At 44.3% G+C, this 21680-nt stretch overlaps 1 protein-coding gene across 3 annotated transcripts in view; it reads right to left on the reverse strand.

Annotated features, from left to right (window-relative positions):
• sfswap (splicing factor SWAP) overlaps nucleotides 1-21680 on the reverse strand; it is a 135139-nt gene that overhangs the window by 104798 nt on the left and 8661 nt on the right. For all 3 annotated transcript variants that reach the window (XM_056290568.1, XM_056290569.1, XM_056290566.1), the window contains exons 3-7: nucleotides 16141-16272; nucleotides 15211-15290; nucleotides 9755-9980; nucleotides 6807-6907; nucleotides 4983-5130 (exon numbers count right to left, since the gene is read on the reverse strand). In XM_056290568.1, coding sequence (XP_056146543.1) covers nucleotides 4983-5130; nucleotides 6807-6907; nucleotides 9755-9980; nucleotides 15211-15290; nucleotides 16141-16272 — 687 coding nt within the window. The remainder of the gene's footprint in view (nucleotides 1-4982; nucleotides 5131-6806; nucleotides 6908-9754; nucleotides 9981-15210; nucleotides 15291-16140; nucleotides 16273-21680) is intronic.

Raw genomic sequence — 21680 nt, forward strand, 5'->3', positions numbered from 1 at the left:
ATTAACACCAGAATGACCAAGAAGGCCATTATGACCGTGTTGAATTTTCAGAGTTGAATAACTTGGTGGGGAAAAAAAAAGATACAGACCTGCCGCTCCCTGAATGCACCTAAAATTGCATATATTAGCATTAAAATGAGTTTTAGATCAATTGCACAAAAAAAAAAGTTACAATAAGATCTACCTAAAACAACCATAAGCGGTCAAAATGACCGCACGTAATTTGCGTGTGCCCGTGCGCATCATGTCAGGATTTACGACGTGTGTTGGTCGAGTCATTTGTTTCGTGAAGTTCGTTGCTCTGTCCTAGAAACACACTGGCATTCTCCAGTGCAGAGAAATAGTCTAAACTTGATTTTTGATTATTTCCAACATGTCTGGTTACAGACATCGTTACAGACGCACCATGACTACCACCGAGGCGTTGCAGTATTTACAGGCGTTGGACAGCGGCCATTTCAAATTGTTTGAAAAATAGTATTGAAGTTGTTGAAATGTTAATTTTGGTGTCAGTTAGTTTCTTAACAGACATACTGACATATGTAATGCATTAGTATCTCAACTGGGTATTTATCCTGACAGAATATAGAGTTTAAAAACCGGCTGTCATTTTGACAGCCCATGGTTGTTTTAGGTAGCAGTGAAGTCCCGGTCGTTCTAGTGTTAAGACACGTCTACACACTCAGCTCAGCTTAGCTCTGTAAAACTGAGACGGTTTCTCATTTTTGGGTGAAGATAAACCAAATAGACTATGGTGACATTTGAGCGATACTAGCCAGATAATAGGAAATATCCTTCGAGGATGCCCAAATGCTGACCAGACTTTAACCTAGGAAACACCTCCTTCATCACTTGAAAAAGCTTGCAACAGCCTAAGGTGAAATATAAACCAAAAATGAGGAATTAATTCCCTTCTCATATGTTTTATTCAAGCAGGCTAGAAAACTAGGAAATCAAATTTAAATCATTAAGTACGTCTTCAAAAATGAAATGCCTATAAGGACAGTGATAACTGAACACCAACACATCTTAAATTTAACCGTTACATTAAGAAGCAGTTTTACTGTGTAAGCCATAATATAAAGAATACATTGCAAACACCTTTGCATCTGTTTCCATAACCAGATTTGGATTCTGTCCACTCAGATTCACGGTAGAACAAACAGCAAGGCTGCTCACACCACGGCAAATTCAATTTGTCAGGGTGCCCAAATCAACAACCCCAAATGTGGATCAAATCCACAAGGATAAGACTACATTAGGATTCATTTTCTAACACAGCAGAAGCAATGTGCTTAGTATCCTTCAGCTGGAAGGTGGTGAAAATCCTTTTGCCATGAGTCCAGACCATGACGGATATTCAGGGTATTATATAGAACAACCAAGACCTGAACTCTGTCAAATAAAATGGTCCAATAGAGCAAGGTCTGAGAAAAAAAAGCCCTGTGGTCAAAAATACTTTTTGTATTGCAGATAACCAAAAAGCCTATTATCAGAGTTTTTTTTTTTTTTTTAAGGATGCTGTTTGATACTGAGTGGTAGACACACAAGACTGACTTCTGTCTTTTCATAAGTCAAAGTCAAAAGTCAAAGTATCTTTATTGTCCCTTGCAGGGAACATAATTTGCAGCCAGTATAATAAAACTCTCACACAAAAACAAAAAATACAAACACCAAGGTAGAACTGACAACAGGACATAGCGGGCAGGGAGAACCATAGGAGTTCAAATACACAGACCAAGGAAACAAGCAATCTGAAGACAACAGATGAATACTATCTACCATTTAACAATTGGATGGCAGTGGGGACAAAGGAAGCCTTGTATCTCTTAGTCCTAATACAGGGCATCCTCAACAGACAACATGACGGTAACAGCTCAAACTCTGGCCAAAGGGAGTGACCTTGGCACTCCAGAAGGGAAGTAACCTTTCTGAACACCTTCCTATTATGAAGGTCAATAAACTGGGCTTATATTGTCCCTGAAATATTACTAGCCCATTTGATGAGTCTATCAAACCGTTTTTTGTTGGGTAGAGTCAAGTTACTGTCTCCAAACCATACAACATAGCTGGTCTCACTAACATCTTGTAAACCTTCCCTTTAACTCTTGCTGGTACCCTTCTGTTGCAAATCACTCCTGACACTCTTCTCCACCCTCTCCACCCAGCCTGCACTCCCTCTTCACCTCTCTTTCGCACTCCCCATTACTCTGAACAGTTGAGTTAATCATACAAACAACAACAACAATAATAATAATAATAATAATAAACATTTTATTTAAAGGTGCCTTTCATGACACTCAAGGTCACTTTACATCAAAAACAATAAAACACACAATAAGCAATACACCAGCATGAGTTAAATTCAATTGCTCAATGTAACACCTTCATGACCTTTTTTTAATGCCAAAATTGAAAATATTCATCAGCAATTGACCTCGTCAAACAATACTGCATAGAGTTTATCCGATTCACCCTTCTATGTTCCTCTCTCTTCTTCACTATCTAGTTTTAAACTCCCAACTGTAGCAGAAATATCCAGTCTTATTCGCAAATCCAAATCACCTACCTGTCAGCTAGACCCCCCTTCCTAATCATTTAGTAAAAGCCTGTCTACCTTTTCTATCCTCTTTAATAACTGATATCATACATTCCTCCATTACCTCTGGTCTTGCTCCCTCATCGCTCAAAACAGCTGCAATAACTCCAATACTCAAGAAACCTGGTGCGGACCCTAACAATTTGAATAATTTTCGCCCGATCTCATATTTACCATTTCTTTCTGAAACACTTGAAAGAACAGCCGCATCTCAGGTACACGCTCCTTTGATGCACAACAACCTGTTTGCATAATTCCAGTCTGGTTTTCGCTCCATGCACAGTACGGAGACAGCCTTGGTGAAAATCACTAATGATCCGTTGATGGTAGCTGACTCTGGGCTCTTAACCATTCTTGTCCTTCTTGAGCTGCGTGCAGCCTTTGATACCATCTAACATCACATCCTCCTAGAGAGATTACCTTCCAATGGAATAACTGGCACCCCCCTTGACTGGTTTAGATCATATCTCTCTGGCCACAGTCAGTTTGTCCAACTTAAAATTTTGAGATGAAAATCCTTTCCTGTTACTACCGGTGTTCCCCAGGGTTCTGTATTGGGACCCCTCCTATTTATTATCTCTTGGCCATATTTTCAGGAAATTTGGCATTCAATTTCACTGCTATGCAGATGACTCCCAGCTTTATCTATCCACCAAGCCTACCTCCACTCTTGCACCCACTTCCCTTTCTGACTGCTTACTATAAATGAAATCCTGGTTTTCATACCACTTCCTCAAACTTAAGTGATAAAACCAAGGTCCTCCTAGTACATACTAAATCTACTTTGGCTAAACCTGATAGTTTTTCTCTATTGACAATTTTATAGTTCCTCCATTGCCTCAGGTTAAGAGTCTGGGTGTCATCTTGGACAGCACATTATCTTTTGAAGCTCACAGCAACAATGTTACTCGGTCTGCATACTTCCACCTACGCAATATTAATTGTCTTCGCACATCACTTACACCTAATGGCACCACCACACTCATTTGGTTACATCCCGTATTGACTACTGCAATTCTATCGTCTTTGGTCTTCCCCTCCAGTGTCTTCATAAACTTCAATTGGTCCAGAATTCAGCTGCCCGTATCAATACCAGAACTCTTTCCATAGATCATATCACTCCTGTTCTTCAGCAACTCCACTGGCTCCCTGTTAAATACTGTATTGACTTCAAGATCCTGCTTCTCACCTTTAAGGCCCTTAATAACCTAGCTCCTTCATATCTTTCTGAACTCCTTCATATCCACATGCCCTCCCACACTCTCAGATCCTCTTCTGCTCTTCAACTCACTACACCATTGGCCCGCTTGACTACCACGGGGTCTAGAGCCTTCAGTCATTCTGCCCCCTATGGAACTCTCTCCCGCAAGACATTCGCAACACTGATTCTCTTTCAACCTTCATTCCCATCTCAAAACGTACCTTTTCAAACTGGCATATTCAGTCTGTTCCACGCTTCATTGAGTTTTGTGCAGATGATGATTTTATACTTATCTGTTGTATTAACTTTTTATTGTCTACCCTGCTTTGTTTTGATTTTATGCTGTCTGATACAGTGCTGCTTGTTTTTTTAACTGTATTCTGTAAGGTTTCCTTGAGTGCTCTGAAAGGTGCCCACAAATAATTGTTTTATTATCATTATTATTATTAAATACAAGATGAGTTTGATGCTGTTAAAGTAAGTATGCTAGTTTAAAAAGGTGGTTTTTAAGAGCAGTTGTGAATTCTGTAATGGAGTCCAATAAGAGGAAGTGATGGGAAATCGAGTTCCAGAGTTTGGGTGTAGCACAGGAGAAAGCCCTGGCACCCTGCGCTGAGATTGATGGCTAGTAGTGCCAACAGACCTGCTGGTGAAGAGCGCAGAGAGCAAGATGGAGTGTAAGTTTGAATGAGGTCTATGAGATAAGCAGGGGATAGATTATGAAGCGCTTTGAATGTTAATAATAAAATTTTTAAATTATCTATATCTGTTGTAATCACAGCATTATAAGATGGCGACATATATACTCTACATCTCTCACCATCTTAGAATGCTGTGATTGCAAATTATTCCCCAATCCTCTGTGAATAGTACACATGGCCATTGAAACTCTAGTTAATGGTCACACCTATTTGCACATGAAACCAATCGTTGGTTTTGGTCGTTATGCAACTGTGCTGTTCATAAGGTTGGGGGATACCTGCAGTCAGTTGAAACTGACAAATTCACTTGGATGAGTGATGAAATGTTTCTCTCAATAAACATTGTGTCTAGATGAACTGAGTCACCTTTCTGGGATTTCCTTACCTAGATTATTGAGCATGTATAAAGAAATAAGTCCCTAAGGTGTTGATTCCACAGCTGCCCAACCTTTGTTGTCAAAAATGAAAAAGGTATACTCACAGTCAGCAGGGTACTGTGTCGGCACACTGGAAGCTGTTGGCTCTACAGTTTCTCCTGGTTTGGTCACCAAGGCAGAACCATTTCTTTCCTGTTTGGCTTTTCGTACGAGCTCTGCCAGTGGATGGTCGGGGTCCATAACTTGTAGAGGCTACAAAAAGATGTCAATTTCAAGAGCCTGTTACGATGCCTTTGTCTGTTAAATATTGTTCTGGCAGATTTGAATACTTAGCTTTTGCCAGATGCTTATTAAAGGAGTCAATTACAACAGTATGAATGACTACATACAGATGTTATTGCCAACCAGTTTATGCACTCTGAGTTGACCAAATAAGCAGAGGGATTACTAAAACCCATACACTGCAAAAAATTATATGAAGTGACTTAAAAGGTAAAAATGAAAGGTGTTACATTTTTAATATTTCGGAAAGAGTGGCGAGCAGCTTGTGAATTAGGAATCTATTTTTTTTATCCTTTTTCTTTTTGGGGGGGGATTTCTCCCCAATTACACCACTCTTCTGAGCCATCCCGGTCACTGCTCCACCCCCTCTGCCGATCCGGGGAGGGCTGCAGACTACCACATGCCTCCTCCGATAAATGTGGAGTCAGTCGCCAGCCGCTTCTTTTCTTCTGACAGTGAGCAGTTTCACTAGGGGGACGTAGCGTGTGGGAGGATCACGCTATTCCCCCTTCCCCCCTGAACAGCCGCCCTGACCGACCAGGGGAGGCGCTAGTGCAGCGACCAGGACACATACCCACATCCGGCTTCCCAACTGCAGACGCTGCCAATTGTGTCTATAGGGACGCCTGATCAAGCCAGCGGTAACACATGGATTCGAACTGATGATTCTCGTATTGGCAGGCAACGGAATAGACCGGTACGCTACCCGGACGCCCAGGAATCTATTTTGAAAAGCGTTTTGTCTTGGAAGTACACACTGCAATAACAAATTAGGAAATGAAGAAGAAAACACCTGATCGTTGATAACCTCAGTCTTAACAACACACAAGTTGAAAAATAGCTACAGAACTTCAAAGTTCTGTTGCTATTTTACTAAATTAATCATTAAATCAAAGCCAAGCAACAATCTGTCTTTGAATGTAAAAATTCGATGGTAATCTGCAAGGATTTCTTTAGAACATGTTTTAAAAAAGATATCCAAGGTCAGAATTAGTGAGAGGTTGATCCCTATGAAAAATGCAAATTTGAGTACATGTAGTAAAAAGACTAGAAATAAGTTAGAGGCACCACTACTTCGTTTTTCTTTTTTTTTACTTTTTCCCTCTTTTTCTTCCCAATTCTACTAGGCCAATTACCCTATTTTCCGAGCCGTCCCGGCCACTGTTCCACCCGCTCTGCCGATCCGGGGAGGGCTGCAGACTACCACATGCTTCCTCCGATACATGTGGAGTCGCCAGCTGCTTCCTTTCACCTGACAGGGGGATGTAGCGCATGGGAGGATCACGCTATTCCCCCCAGTTCCCCCTCCCCCCCTGAACAGCTGCCCCGACTGACCAGAGGAGGCGCTAGTGCAGCGACCAGGACACATACCCACATCCAGCTTCCCCCTCGGAGGCAATTGTGTCTGTAGGGACGCCCGATCAAGCCGGAGGTAACACAGGGATTCAAACCGGCGATCCTCATGTTGGTAAGCAAAGAAATAGACCGCTACGCCACCCGCACGCCCCATTGCTTCAAATTATAATAATTCTCCTCAACCCCCTGTGAAGAATTATATGGCGAAAAGGATACGAGCAGGGCATTTCTGAGCTCTCAGATGATAGGTGTACAAGATTACTGAAAGTAATAACTGCATGAGATATTACCTTCATCAGCTCTTCCAGGCGAGAGCACTTTTTAGGGGCAAACAGGCTCGGATGAAGGTAGCTTCCATCCCCATCCTCGTCTGAGTCATCAGACTGAGATTCTTCAGGAAGATTAAAAACAAAGAAACAGATTAGGGAAGATGCGATCATCAGTTTACACACACACACACACACACACACACACAGAAGTAGCTTGGCATACACAAACACACACAAATATGCAAACAACTACACACATATGCATATTTATTAAGGCTGGGCCTACACACACACACACACACACACACACACACACACACACACACACACACAGCACCTAACGTCACACACTATTTATCATTATTACTGCTTTTTTTGTTGTGTTTTGTTGTTATTTTATTGCTATTGCTGCTGCTGCTGCAGTGCTGAGGAGCTGAAACTCAATCATTTTACTCTTACATTTTTATAATGAGCCGTAACAAATAAACAATCTTGAATCTTGTAATGAGATAGAATATTTGGGCCATTGTAAACGAGAGAGATGATATGAAATACAAATTTTCCAAAATCGGGCGTTGCCTCTCTGATTCACTTTCCTGGTCTTACTGCACTGGTTTTTCAAGCACACGGGTATGAAAAGCTGATTGACTTATCTATACACGTATTTATGCGGATAACTGTGCATTTAATTTTCATAACTAGATGTAAAGGAGGACTGTGATGGACTGGCGGCCCGTCCAGGGTGTCTCCCCGCCTGCTGCTCATTGACTGCTGGGATAGGCTCCAGCATCCCCATGACCCTGGGTACGATAAGCGGCTTGGATAACGGAAGGATGGACGGATGGATATAGAGGTTTGGGCATCTAAAACCATGTATGAACTTACATAAAAACAAGAATTGTGACATCATAGAATGCATTCTTGGACAACATACATTCATACATAGGAGTCCCTGCTTTTCACCCGCTAGTACTGCACATCAGTTGTAGTTTTGTTGACCTTACACAACCCTAGCTAACAAATGAAAACATATATTAAAGAGTGATTGCATCTGTAGTAGGCTGAAGAGAAGACATAAATTGATGATTCGGTCGGGAAAAAGTTGTAGCCTCTGTGAAAAGTGCTGTCACATTAGCGCCACTCTGGCATCCTGACACCGGCTTCTAGGTGAATACAGGGTTAAATGTAAGGTTTTGGTGATTACCTACAGCACCTCGCATGGTCAGGCACCCTCCTACATCACCAATCTGATTTGCCACTGCATGACATCAAGGTCACTTGGGTCCTCTGATAAATGTGTACTGAGGTACCTCATACCCGGGTCAAAACCAAGGCTGACGGAGCTTTCACGTCAGTTGCCCCTGAACCGTGGAAGACCCTCGCCTTGGCTTTGCTGTCTGCTGACTCTGCAGACGGTTTTACAAAGCAGCTAGAAACTCACTTGTTTAGTCTATATTTAATTTGTGCATTACTTTTTAATATTGGGCTTGTGTATTCTCTGTTTATGTTTTAAATCTTTAATTATTTACATTTTCTTTTCTTTCGTGGTGAAGCACTTTGTGGCTCTTTCTGTGAAAGGTGATACATAAATAAACTTTACTGACTTACTTACTCGGCCACAATAATAAATAAATAAAGGTGACTTTGGCCCATAAATACAAATGTCTGTCGAGCCAAGCCTGCATGACTTGAGTTTCATTTTTACGGCATGGGGGGCATTAAAATCAAAACATGCATAACATGATTAGTGTCAAAATGAGGACAATTCTTTTGCATTGCTGAATTGTGTACGCTTACATGATTTAACAACACCTGTAGGGGAACAACTGGGAAGTAAGGGCAAGAATGGTATGAGAATTCAATCACAGCAGATACCGCGAAATTATTATTACACAACAAAGTCCCATAAAATTCATATAAATATAATCACCAACGTTGACATCACAGTAAAGTTAACACAGAACATCGTCTTCTTTCAGCTTTTTCCCTGTTTTTCAGGGGTCACCACAGCGGATTTTACAGCTTCGATCAGGATCCTGTGAGGGCACGGCACCAATGCTGGCCGTTGTTAAGCCGGGCCTCGACTGAGCCGGTATAGTCTCGTCAATCCGCACACTGAATTGGCAAAATTTTACATCAGATGCCCTTCCTGAAACAATCACTAACCCTATGGACCCTTAAACTTAAACTGTTATTATAAACTTTTTATTATGATAATATTATATATTCAATAATATATTTAATATTCATTCATTCATCTTCAGCCGCTTTTCCGGGGTCGGGTCGCAGTGGCAGCAAGCTAAGTAGGGTGCTCCACACGTCCCTCTCTGCAGTAGCGCCCTCCAGCTACTCCTGGGGGATCCCAAGGCGTTCCCAGGCCAGATTGGACATGTAGTCCCTCCAGCGAGTTCTGGGTCTACCCCAGGGTCTCCTCCCAGTTGGACGTGCCCGGAAAACCTCTAAAGGAAGGTGCCCAGGAGGGATCCTAATCAGATACCCGAACCACCTCAACTGGCTCCTTCCTTTCGATGTGAAGCAGCAGTGGCTCTACTCCGAGCTCCCTCCGGATGTCCGAGCTCCTCACCCTATCTCTAAGGCTGAGCCCAGACACCCTACGGAGGAAACTCATTTCAGCCGCTTGTATCCACGATCTCACCCTTTCGGTCACTACCAAAGCTCATGACCATAGGTGAGGGTTGGAACGAAGATTGACTGGTAAATTGAGAGCTTTGCCTTCCAGCTGAGCTCCCTCTTCACCACAATGGTCCGGTACAATGAATGAATGAATGAAAGAATGATATAATAATAATTATTATTAATATTATATTAATATTATCATAAACTAACCCTATAAAGTTAACACAGAACATGCCCAGCTGAAAACATTTAGCATTTTCATAGCATAAATGCATTTTCAGTTCAAAAAGAGTACGATGAATATGTGTTGTATCACCCTCTATACCCCTCACCTTGTGACTGCTCCTGCTTGCCATCAGAGGGCGTGTTGTATCGCCCTTCCTTCATGGCTCGCAGGATGTGTTTGTAGTACGGGTTTAGGTAATGGTCAAAACGCAGAAAGTCGAACTGGGAGTTGCCGGACTGCTTGGCTTTCAGCACAATCTCAAACTGAGCTCCTTGTTGAGACACAAAGCTGGCCGTCCTCTCGATGATGGCGTGGGTCTTTGTAGTCGCCGGCTGGGGGAAAACACAAGGAAGGACAACACAATGGTTTGATTTTTGTATCTTTTTCCAATATGTAGAAATCGACATAACTACACAATAGATAACCGATTTCTGTCTAGTGACCATGTGGCTACCAACCTCGGATTTCAGAAGAAAATTGGTGGGTGTAAGCGGATATGTCCAACTTATGAAAGTTATGTAAAGTGAAATTCATTGGTTTTAAGATATGTTTGTTTGTTCAATATTATCCATATATAATTTACTGTTTCCTCTTTTTTTTGCCACTTTATTTTCTATTTTGACATACTTTAATGATCTCCGTGGGGAAATTACACTGCATTTAACCCATCCTAGCTGTGTAGCTTGGAGCGGTGGGCAGCCGCCGTGCAGCACCCGGGGACCAACTCCAGTTCGTCTTGCCATGCCTCAGTCAGGGGCACAGGCAGGAGTATTAACCATAACATGCATGTCTTTTTGATGGTGGGGAAACCGGACAAACTGGAGAAAAGCCACCACAGACATGGGGAGAACATGCAAACTCCACACAGAGGATGACCTGAGATGACCCCCAAGGTTGGACAACCCCAGGGTTTGAACCCAGGACCTTCTTGCTGTGAAGTGACAGTGCCAACCACTGCACCACCGTGCTGCCAATTAAGCACTTTTTTTCAGATAAGTTCAATACTGACCCCAATAGTTATTACTGCAGTGAGTGCTGAAGGAACTGCCTCTAATTGAGGTCGACAATGACAAATTACAGTTATATATTCAACATGTATATGATCTTCTCTTTCTTTTTCTTCTCCTTCTCCTTCTTTCGGCTATTCCCATTAGGGGTCGCCACAGAGGACCATCCGTTTCCATCTGTTCCTGTCCTCTGCATCTTCCTCTGTCACATCAGCCACCTGCATGTTCTCCCTCACCACATCCATAAACCTCCTCTTTGGCCTTCCTCTTTTCCTCTTCCCTGGCAGCTCCATATTCAGCATCCTTCTCCCAATATACCCAGCATCTCTCCTCCACACATGTCCAAACCATCTCAATCTTGCCTCTCTTGCTTTGTCTCCAAACCGTCCAACCTGAGCTGTCCCTCTAATATACTTGTTCCTAGTCCTGTCCGTTTTCATCACTCCCAGTGAAAATCCTAGCATCAACTCTGCCACCTCCAGCTCCACCTCATGTCTTTTTGTCAGTGCCAGAATGCTTCTTCTCCACTCCTCAGGCATCCTCTCACTTTCCAGGATTTGGTTTAACAATCTAGTTAAAAACTCCACTGCCATCTCTCCTAAACATCTCCATGCCTCCACAGGTATGTCATCTGGACCAACCATCTTTCCACTCTTCATCCCCTTCATAGCCACCCTCACGTCATGCTTGCTAATCCACCGCACTTTCTGATTCACAATCCCCACATCATCCGACCTTATCCAATATGCGGATCATCGTGTATACAGATAAAAGCATAAAAAAACCTTACAATATTGTTGAGAAGGTAAAAAAAAATGTCTGAGGTGATGCTGGAGCTAGCTAACTCATGACAAATGGACAAATGGAGAAAAGAGGGGAAATAATGTCAACCACATCAGCTGTAGGCACTGCCCAGCTGATGCCTCTCACAGCCAATCTGCCAGTCAAACTCATATCAGGCACGCGTATCAACAGTTATTACCATAACAACAGGTAAAAATACACAACACAAAGACAGCGCAGCCATTGCTATGCAGTAGACAAGTACAGCGATGACAATAAAATATATGGCCGAGGAGGTAAAATTCAATGATATTAAATATCATTAAATATTAAAAATTCAATTTTAAATATCCCTCCATTTTCCAAGCCGCTTATCCTAAGTGGGGTCGCGGGATGCTAGGATGATATCCCAGCAGTCATAGGGCGGAAGGCGGGGAAAACACCCCGGACGGGCCGCCAGTCCATCTCAGGGCAAACATTCTAGATATTAAAAATTAAAAATAAAAAAAATAAAAAACGAAAAATACTGTTAATTATTCCAAACTCCGTGTGGAGTGAGGGACATTTCTAAAATTTAAAAAAAAACTCCAATGCGAAAACAATTTTATAGACTGCAGACTACTATAAATATCTTTTATAGTATTTCGTGGTTTGAAAAAAGACCAAAAAAAAAAAAATCATGAAATTCAGCTGTAACACCATGCTGTGTCAGTGGTACATGGTCTGTAAAGGCCACATGCCAGCAGCGGAGACAGCAGTGAAATGTGAGCCGGCAGTGGAAGAGCGATGGTAAAATCATAAACATGTCATTATTTGTCACACTTGTTCACGGCGGAAACAGGCCTGACAAATATTAAGACTTCTGCAGCACTGTAAATATGTATTTGTTTTACTATGGCTGCCACTGAATCTCCTCTATGTTTTTATTAAAAAAAAAAAAAAAAATTCTCCCATTTTTCTTCCATCGCACATTCCAACATTTAGACTGTCTTAGCATTTTATGGAAATTCTTAATGAAGCGGTAATGAAATGGCAGCAGTAACATGGTGCTAGCGCTGTGGTGGAGAAGGAAATTTGAAAACTGATGGCTGGCGTACTACTCTGACTAACAAGCATCACAGCAAATTTTCCTCGAGACAAGTGGCATCTGAATAATGTATGTGAGGCAAGAATCTGGAGTCAGGGAATATATCTTTCAGCAAGCGTGGCGAAGGTAAGGCAATCCAGCATCAACATTGCATCAGCTATGCGCTGGCTGCCCATTTGGCTCATCCATTTTCTTCTTAGCAAACCTGTATATTTGCTGGCTGTACACTATGGAAGGGGCGAACAGGGCTATGAGACTGTAATTGGGCCGGGCATCCAGGCACAGGTGGACAACCCGGCTTCAGAAAGTAAAAGTCCGCTGCTCTGGTGGCCGAGCGGAATAAACCGCCGTTCTTGCAACCCGCTCGTCACGTGGCTGGGAGGTTCGTATCCCAGACTCGCCGTAACCAGTCACGGCCAGAGCGTCCACGGGGTAAGGCATTCATTAGGCCACCCTTACCCGAGGGATAGTCGGTGTAGATCGGTGTAGTGTTCGGGGACTCGTCGTTCTCCAGCGACCCCTCTGGCCCACCCGGGCGCCTACAGCCAAGCAACTGAAAGCGTTCTCCCTACGCCTCCTTCGCGGCTTGAAGGTGATGCGATCCATGCGAGGCTTCAGTGTGTAAAATAGCGAGAGCAGCCGACACGAGTTTGAAGGAAGCTGGTGTTACGCCTATCTCCTTCCTGTGGAAACGTGAGCCAGGGGAGTTATTCGACAAGGGTTCCGCCCATATGCCATTGGGTTAATCGGGTGGGATAAGGGGAAAAACTAGAAATATATTTTAAAAAAAGAAAGTAAAAGTCCTGCCACGTATTTGTTCCACCCACGCACTACACCAGCTGAATTAAGTAGCACAACTCTTCAGCCCGGTAGAGCAAGATCCCCTTGTTTAGTGACTGGCTAGAACAAATACATGGTAGGACTTTTACTTTCTGAAGCCGGGGTGTCCGCCTCTGCGTCCAGGTGGCGTAGCGGTCTATTCCTTTGCCTACCAACATGGGGATCGGCGGTTCGAATCCCTGTGTTATCTCCGGCTTGGTCGGGCGTCCCTACAGACACGACTGGCCGTGTCTGTGGGACGCCGGATGTGGGTATGTGTCCTGGTCGCTGCACCAGCACCTCCTCTGGTCGGTCGGGGCGCCTGTTCAGGGCGAGGGGGAACTGGGGGGAATAGCGTGATCCTCCCACGTGCTACGTCCCCCTGGTGAAACTCCTCACTGTCAGGTGAAAAGAAGCGGCTGGCGACTCCACATGTATCGGAGGAGGCATGTGATAGTCTGCAGCCCTCCCCGGATCGGCAGAAGGGGTGGGGGCAGAGACCGGGACGGCTCGCAAGAGTGGGGTAATTGGCTGGGTACAATTGGGGAGAAAAGGGGGGAAAAATAGGGACATTGTTGTGTCCTTAAAAAGAACATCCTTCCTCAAACATATTGGTAGACAAAGTTTTGTGTAAAAACTAAGAATGTTGTGGGAGGGAGGAGTCCGGGTAAAAACCTCAAACAGGAAAATGACCTTACTGATACACAGCATGTGATGTAAACACACAACCTCTGGTGTGGGCAAAGTTCAATGTAGAAATGTGTACACTCACACAAAACAGGTAAATGATGAGCTTCATTTTTTTGGCAACATCCTTTTGGCATTCATCGCATACCCCGCTCCCCAAAACACTGAGCAATTTTTACACACCTCCTAATTGCAAACGAAGTCACGCTTCTCCAGTTTCCTCCCCCGCCAACCAAATAATGAGGAGCGCTTGGATCTCATCAGTTATCCATGGTTGCTACGTCAATTGCTTGTGCATTAGTCAATTCAAAAGACTGTTGTCGTGTTTTTTCAGCATTCAATACAAGTGACTTAAACACTGGCTAATCTTTGGAGTAGTTTTCAACCAATACGCGATAGTTACCATAACTAGCTAGTACAACTGCTACCGGGAACCAACATTTGGTATCACATCCTGAGTTCCAACCCTACCTCTAAGTACCCAGATCCATTAGAAAACAGTGTCACTGATAATGTGAAACACTTTCTGAACCCATCCCTGCTGAGGGGGGAGGTTGTCTGACGCAAGGCTACCAACGCCCAACACAACAAGCCGACAGCGGCCTGACCTACATAACCGGAGGGGAATTTAATTTCTTTCTTTTTTTTCCCACCTCCTTTTCTCCCCAATTGTACTTAGCCAATTACCCCACTCTTCCGAGCCATCCCAGTCTCTGCTCCACCCCCTCTGCCGATCTGGGGAGGGCTGCAGACTATCATACGCCTCCTCCGATACATGTGGAGTCGCCAGTGGCTTCTTTTCACCTGACAGTGAGCCGTACATTTGAGTCCAGTGTCTGTGGGCACCACCGTTACAAAGAGCTGTCACTTGCAAGACACCGAGTGCAGTGACGATCAACAGTGCAACTCCCGCCTCCGATTTAATCAGTGGATTAATCTGAGTTTAATTACTCACTGGTGTCAGTCGTTTTACAGGCTGCCTATAGGCCATATGAGTGGTATGCTCAGTGGTAATTAAACACTTATAGAAACTGTGTTTAACACAAAGTTTTTTTTAATTCAATTCAATTCAATTTATTGTGATTAACTGAACTCGAACACAAAATCAGGTTAAACCGTGATGCATTTGCGCCTTTGTTTTGACCAAATTGTAGATACATAGACACACTTAACACTCACCAGCTCCACATCAGGGGGGATGGTCAGCCCTGGAGGTGCTATAAACGGCTCCTCAGTCTCCTCCTGCTCTGCTTCTTCTTCTAATGTCCACATGTTGTTGTTTTTCAGGGGGGGAATAAAAGACATGGGGTTATTCAACAGTGCTCTCTTGTACTTTTTCTGTTTTTGTTTATTTGTTTAGTTTCCAGTGCCCACTCGCAGATCGCATACAACAGGGGGGGAGCTTTTACGCCTCCAACTGTCCACTGGACAAACTGAACAGACTTCTTTTTTTTTTTTACTGACTTTATCTGAAAGTTTTAATGAAAGTCTTGCTGAGCTTTAAGCTGGGGGGGGGGGGCTCTGGGGGGGGGGGGGCTCTGTGCGGGCTGCGTTGGAGACGCCGACGGGGTAAGCGAGCCCACGCAAGAATGTGCAGCTTTACATACTTACCCCAAGAGAATCACGGCTGTTATTGCAGCAAAAGGGTACTCTACAAAGGATTGATATGTGGGGGTTGAATACTTATGCGAGGCACTGTATATGGGGTTAGCGCATCGTGCAGCACACATTGTTTGGCCTTCAGTGCATGTGCTTATCAATATCATAGGGAACCCTGGGTATTTTGTTTCTAATCATGAATTGATCATGATGTTATTCAAAAATGAATTAAATTTTTTTTAAAAAATCTAATCTTTGCTAATTTGGTCTGACTCCTTATCAATATTAACGTCTAAAAATCCTGTCAGAAAATTAAAAGAGCATCAGAGAATTCAACTAGATCTCTAAAAGTGCTGTTAGAAATCCACTTTTACAGACTGCCTGTTCCAGATCTACCAGACTGCTTATGCACGTTGACTGACTGACCAGCTCCTCCTGTAGGCCTTTTTTCCAAGTGTGTGTGTCAAACTACCCGATCATACAATTTGTTGTTTAAGTGCGTGTTCTCACCAGCCTCCCTGTTGGCGTCTTCTTCTTCTGTTGGCTGGGAAGGGTCATAGTAGTCAGCGCTGTATTTGAAGGCCACGGCGTTGTAGGAGCCTTCATCAGCCAAGGCCTCACTCAGACGCTTGTACTCCTCTTCTGTGAGAAGAAAAACACACACAGTGGAATACTATCGTCAGCTTGTTGGTTTTGTTTATAATAAAAATACAGGTCGACCATAGACTGTGTAAAACCAGTGGATGTAGCAACCATGACCTCACCAACTGGGTTGTGGACTACAGTTTTGAAGCCTCGAGTCTGGCATTTTCCCGTCACCATCTTGGTTTTTTGAAACCGCACGTGACCATACTAGGATGTGAGGGTGGAGCTGGTGAGGAGCGAGGGGCGGATCTGACTGAGAACCCGAGGGCACTACGCACGCCCACCTATACCAGCAACCCGACTGCACCTGGCTCCACCATGCCAAGCTGCATTCCAAATTAATCGCACGCCAAGACAACAAGACCAACTCGACATGGCTGCTTCACGTGAACAATGTAAGCGTTACGACGATTCGCTGAAAAAATACTGTAGCAACAGGTGGAGGTGGTCCCTCCGACTGTCAGCGGCTCCGCACTGGGGGAGCGCAGGGGCTCATGGGACTGTTGGTGTTTAAATATTGTGTTCATGTTTTGGTTATTGTGATGTTTGTTTGGGGGTTTGACTCGGACTGGGTAGGGGACTGTTACTGACTGACTGACTTGAGGACTGTGACCTAGACTGATGTTGCCAGCTGCGACAAGGGGGGGGGGGGGCGGCATTGTTGTCTGTTCTCTCCGGTGTGACAATAAAGAGCACTCCCCGGTCGTGCGGTGTATGGGGCACAGGAGTTGTGATTTATAAGAGATCTCTACCTCTCGACTCATTCTTCCACACCGGCTCGCCACAATACTGTTTTACATGGACGAGTCTCACTTTGGCATTTCCTGGTTGACTGCAGCTCATTCCAAATTTATAACACTCTAAGACAACAAGACCAGCTGCAGATAGCTGCTTCACATGAACGATATTAGTGTGACTAAGAGACTCGCTGAAAAAAATAACTTTTTACATGATCGATCATCAACCGGATAACACCCAAAAACAAGTTCACGGCTATATAAATGAACGCAATGCCATGGATACGCATTACTACCAGGTCTGGAACGGACCTGACTCACCTGTCACTCAAAGCAGACATGCCCCTAATTATGCATACATTTAAATAGATTAGGGGGTGTTCATGTAGCCACTCCCCAAAGTAACGGGGGGTGCAGAAGAGAGGTGAAGTAGAGAGTGCAGGCAGGGTGGAGTGGGTGGAGAAGAGTGTCAGGAGTGATTTGTGACAGAAGGGTACCAGCAAGAGTTAAAGGGAAGGTTTACAAGATGGTTGTGAGACCAGCTATGTATTATCGTTTGGAGACAGTGGCACGGATGAAAAGACAGGAGGTGAAGCTGGAGGTGGCAAAGTTGAAGCTGCTGAGATTTTCACTGGGAGTGATGAAGAAGGACAGGATTAGGAACGAGTATATTAGAGGGACAACTCAGGTTGGACGGTTTGGAGACAAAACAAGAGAGGCAAGATTGAGATGGTTTGGACATGTGTGGAGGAAAGATGCTGGGTATATTGGGAGAAGGATGCTGAAAATGGAGCTGTCAGGGAAAAGGAAAAGAGGAAGGCCAAAGAGGAGGTTTATGGATGTAGTGAGGGAGGGAGAAATGGAAACAGATGATCCGCTATGGAGACCACTAACGGCAGCAGCTGAAAGTAGTAGTAGTAGTAACACTAGTAGTAGTAAAGGGTGACCAGGTAGCGTAGTGGTCTATTCCGTTGCCTACAAAAACCATGCTTTGATGAAGGCCTGTAGCAGTAGGCCGAAACGTTAGCATGTTTTGCTGGCCAAAATAAATTGGTGAAAATGAAGCACTGTCCCTGTCCTTTTTCAAATTGGTGAGTGCTACCCTACATCCTCAGATGTGGTTTTTTAAGTAACTACTACTACTAACAACTTTCAGCTGCTCCCGTTAGGGGGCGCCACAGCGGATCATCCGTTTCCATCTCTTCCTGTCCTCTGCATCTTCCTCTGTCACACCAGCCACCTGCATGTCCTCCCTCACCACATCCATAAACCTCCTCCATTCAGCATCCTTCTCCCAATATGCCCAGCATCTCTCCTCCACACATGTCCAAACCATCTCAAGCTTGCCTCTCTTGCTTTGTCTCCAAACCGTCCAACCTGAGCTGTCCCTCTAATATACTCGTTCCTAATCCTGTCCTTCTTCATCACTCCCAATGAAAATCTTATCATCTTCAACTCTGCCACCTCCAGCTCCGCCTCCTGTCTTTTTGTCAGTGCCACTGTCTCCAAACCATATAACATAGCTGGTCTCACTACCATCTTGTAAATATTCCCTTTAACTCTTGCTGGTACCCTTCTGTCGCAAATCACTCCTGATACTCTTCTCCACCCACTCCACCCTGCCTGCACTCTCTTCTTCACCAGAAAGTAGTCAGGAGTACAAGGAGATGCAGCATAAAGTGAAGAGAGAGGTGGCAAAGGCAAGGGAGAAGGTGTACGGTGAGTTGTATGAGAAGTTGGACACTAAGGAAGGAGAAAAGGGCTTGTACCGATTGGCTAGACCGAGGGACCGAGCTGGGAAGGATGTGCAGCAGGTTAAGATGATCAAGGATAGAGATGGAAATGTACTGACAAGAGAGGAGAGTGTGTTGAAAAGGTGGAAGGAGTACTTCCTAGGGGCTGATGAATGAATGAATGAGAGAACGAGAGAGGGTTGGATGATGTGGGAATCAGGAAGTGCGGTGGATTAGCGAGGAGGAAGTGAGGGCAGCTACGAAGAGGATGAAGAGTGGATAGGCAGTTGGTCTTTTCATCAGTGCCAGTGTCCAAACCATACAACATAGCTGGTCTCACAACCCCCTTTAAACCTTCCCTTTAACTCTTGCTGGTACCCTTCTGTCGCAAATCACTCCTGACACTCTTCACCCATTCCACCCTGCCTATACTCACTTCTTCACTTCTCTTCTGCACTCCCAATTATTTTTGCATGAACAATAATTATCTTAATAAAAAGAAAACATATTCATTATGAGTATAAAAGGGCTGTATACCAGGCTACGGCACTAAAGAAAGCACTCAAAAGTTGACTGGAGAGACAGAAAAGTCAGTAGTCACTTTGACCCAGACTCCACCCCTTTTCTATTGAAATTCCAGACAAACTGCATCATTATTAACCATCAAGGGCAAAATACCCCCTAAAACCATCAACATCTCTAATGCTTCCCTACTGTCCCTTCATTGGACAGATGGGTAATAGCCTGACTGAATGGGGTCAAGCCTCCCAATTCAAGGGCAAAGAAGCCTGGGGGATGAACCTCGTGTTTGTGTGTGTGTGTGTGTGTGTGTGTGTGTGTGTGTGTGTGTGTGTGGTAATCAGTTAGGGAAGGTAACACAAACCATTATCTGGCTCTTTCCATCCTGTCAGTTTGGGTACAAGACACAATATTTCACCTAAACGGTGACTTCTTAATTCAATTACAGTTGTTAAATCTGTCTTTCAAAATGGAGCTCAGTCATCGAGGCACCCTGTCTTTTCAGAATGTACAATGATTGGGGAGCAAATGTCCCGGATGAGTCGTAAAAATTTCCACAGAAATTGAACCTGTAATGCATTGTTAGACTGATCCCTTTTCGGTGAATGCAAAGACGAACGTAGCATCCAAGGAAATACTTCTTTGCTGATCTCACATGAAGGAAAGTGCCTTGTTGGGATAAGCAAATACGCCTGTGCTTGACCTCACCACAGAATGGTGCCTCAGTGATTCCCCTTGCAATTTCCCATTAGCTGGTGGGGTTGGTGAGGTCAACTGAGGGGGGAATGTCAAAAACTTTTGTCTGGCTCATTTCCTTTACTCCGTTTTGTCATCATACCTAGACTACTGTTAAACCTCCCACAGCCCTTCACTACAAAACGCTACTGTCAGTTGCACTGCGGTAATTATGTTCATTAAAAAAGCATGCGGCACGGGGCGCCCGGGTAGCGTTGCAGTCTATTATGTTGCCTACCTACACAGGGATCACCAGCTCGAATCCCCGTGTTGCCTCCGGCTTGGTCGGGCGTCCCTACAGACACAATCGGCCGTGTCTGCGGGTGGGAAGCCGGATTTGGGTATGTGTCCTGGCCGCTGCACTAGCGCCTCCTCTGGTCGGTCGGGGCGCCTGTTTGGGGGGAGTGGGAACTGGGGGGAATAGCGTGATCCTCCCACGTGCTACGTCCCCCTGGTGAAACACCTCACTGTCAGGTGAAAAGAAGCGGCTGGCGACTCCACATGTATAGGAGGAGGCATGCGGTAGTCTGCAGCCCCCCCCCCCCCCCGGATCGGCAGGGGGGGTGGAGCAGCGACCGGGACGGCTCGGAAAAACAGGGTAATTGGCTGGATACAATTGAGGAGAAAAAGGGGGGAAAATCCAAAAGAAAAAAAAAAGTAACCCAGGTAAGAAAATCAAAGTAGGTTGAATCAGTTCATCTGGATACGACGTTTATTAAAAGATGCTCGTCTAAGTGACCTCTTCAGTCTCAACTGACTGTAGTTATCCCCACCCTTATAAACAACCGGATCAGTCAAGGCCCGGGTTGACAACGGCTGCCATTGTTTCCGTGCCCCCAAAAGGTAGTGATGGAAACTATAAAGTCCGCTCTGGCAACCCCTGAGAAACAGGAAAGAAGCTGAAAGAAGAAGAAGAAGAACGACCAAAACCAATGACCAGTTTCTTATTCAGATATAGGAGTGTGACCAATAACTACTTTAAATGTGTACTATTCACAGAAGATTCGGGAATGTTTGCAATCCCATCATTGTAAGATGGCACAGGAGAGCTAAAGTGTCAGACCAGGACTCCGCAGTCCACACCCAGTGGCCACTCTTTCAAGGATGAGGATGTGCACATCCTTGGGAATGCTGGTTTGAACGGGGAGTCAGAGGCCATCTATGCTAAGAGGGAATAACCATCCCTGAACCGAGTGTGTGTGTGTGTGTGGGGGGGGGGGGGCTAAGAGTACATCTGTCGCCATCTTACAATGCTGTGATTGCAAACATTCTCCAGTCCTCTGTGAATAGTACACATGGCCATCAAAACTCTAGTTAATGGTCACGCCCATATTTGCATATGAAACCGGTCGTTGTGCAACTGTATTGTTTAAGGGTGGGGATACCTGCAATCAGTTTAGACTGAAGAGGTCACTTAGAGGAGTGGTGTTGTTGTACTGTTCTGTTTATATCTTTTTGAAAACGTAATAAAAACTTAAGTGAGAAAAAAGTTTATTTGGGAAGGGACGATGTACATTAATCAATATTTGAAACAAATGTAATTGTAGCCGAGTTAGCTAAGAGGCTAGTTACTATCGGCAGTCCATTTGCCTGATGGTGTAAGGCATCATAGTATAATAAAATAGAAGAAAAAAAATAATAATAAAAAAAACATACAGCAAAGTTAATATACACGAACAAC

The sequence above is a fragment of the Lampris incognitus genome, chromosome 12 (assembly GCF_029633865.1).
Source record: "Lampris incognitus isolate fLamInc1 chromosome 12, fLamInc1.hap2, whole genome shotgun sequence".
NCBI classification, from domain to species: Eukaryota; Metazoa; Chordata; class Actinopteri; order Lampriformes; family Lampridae; genus Lampris; species Lampris incognitus.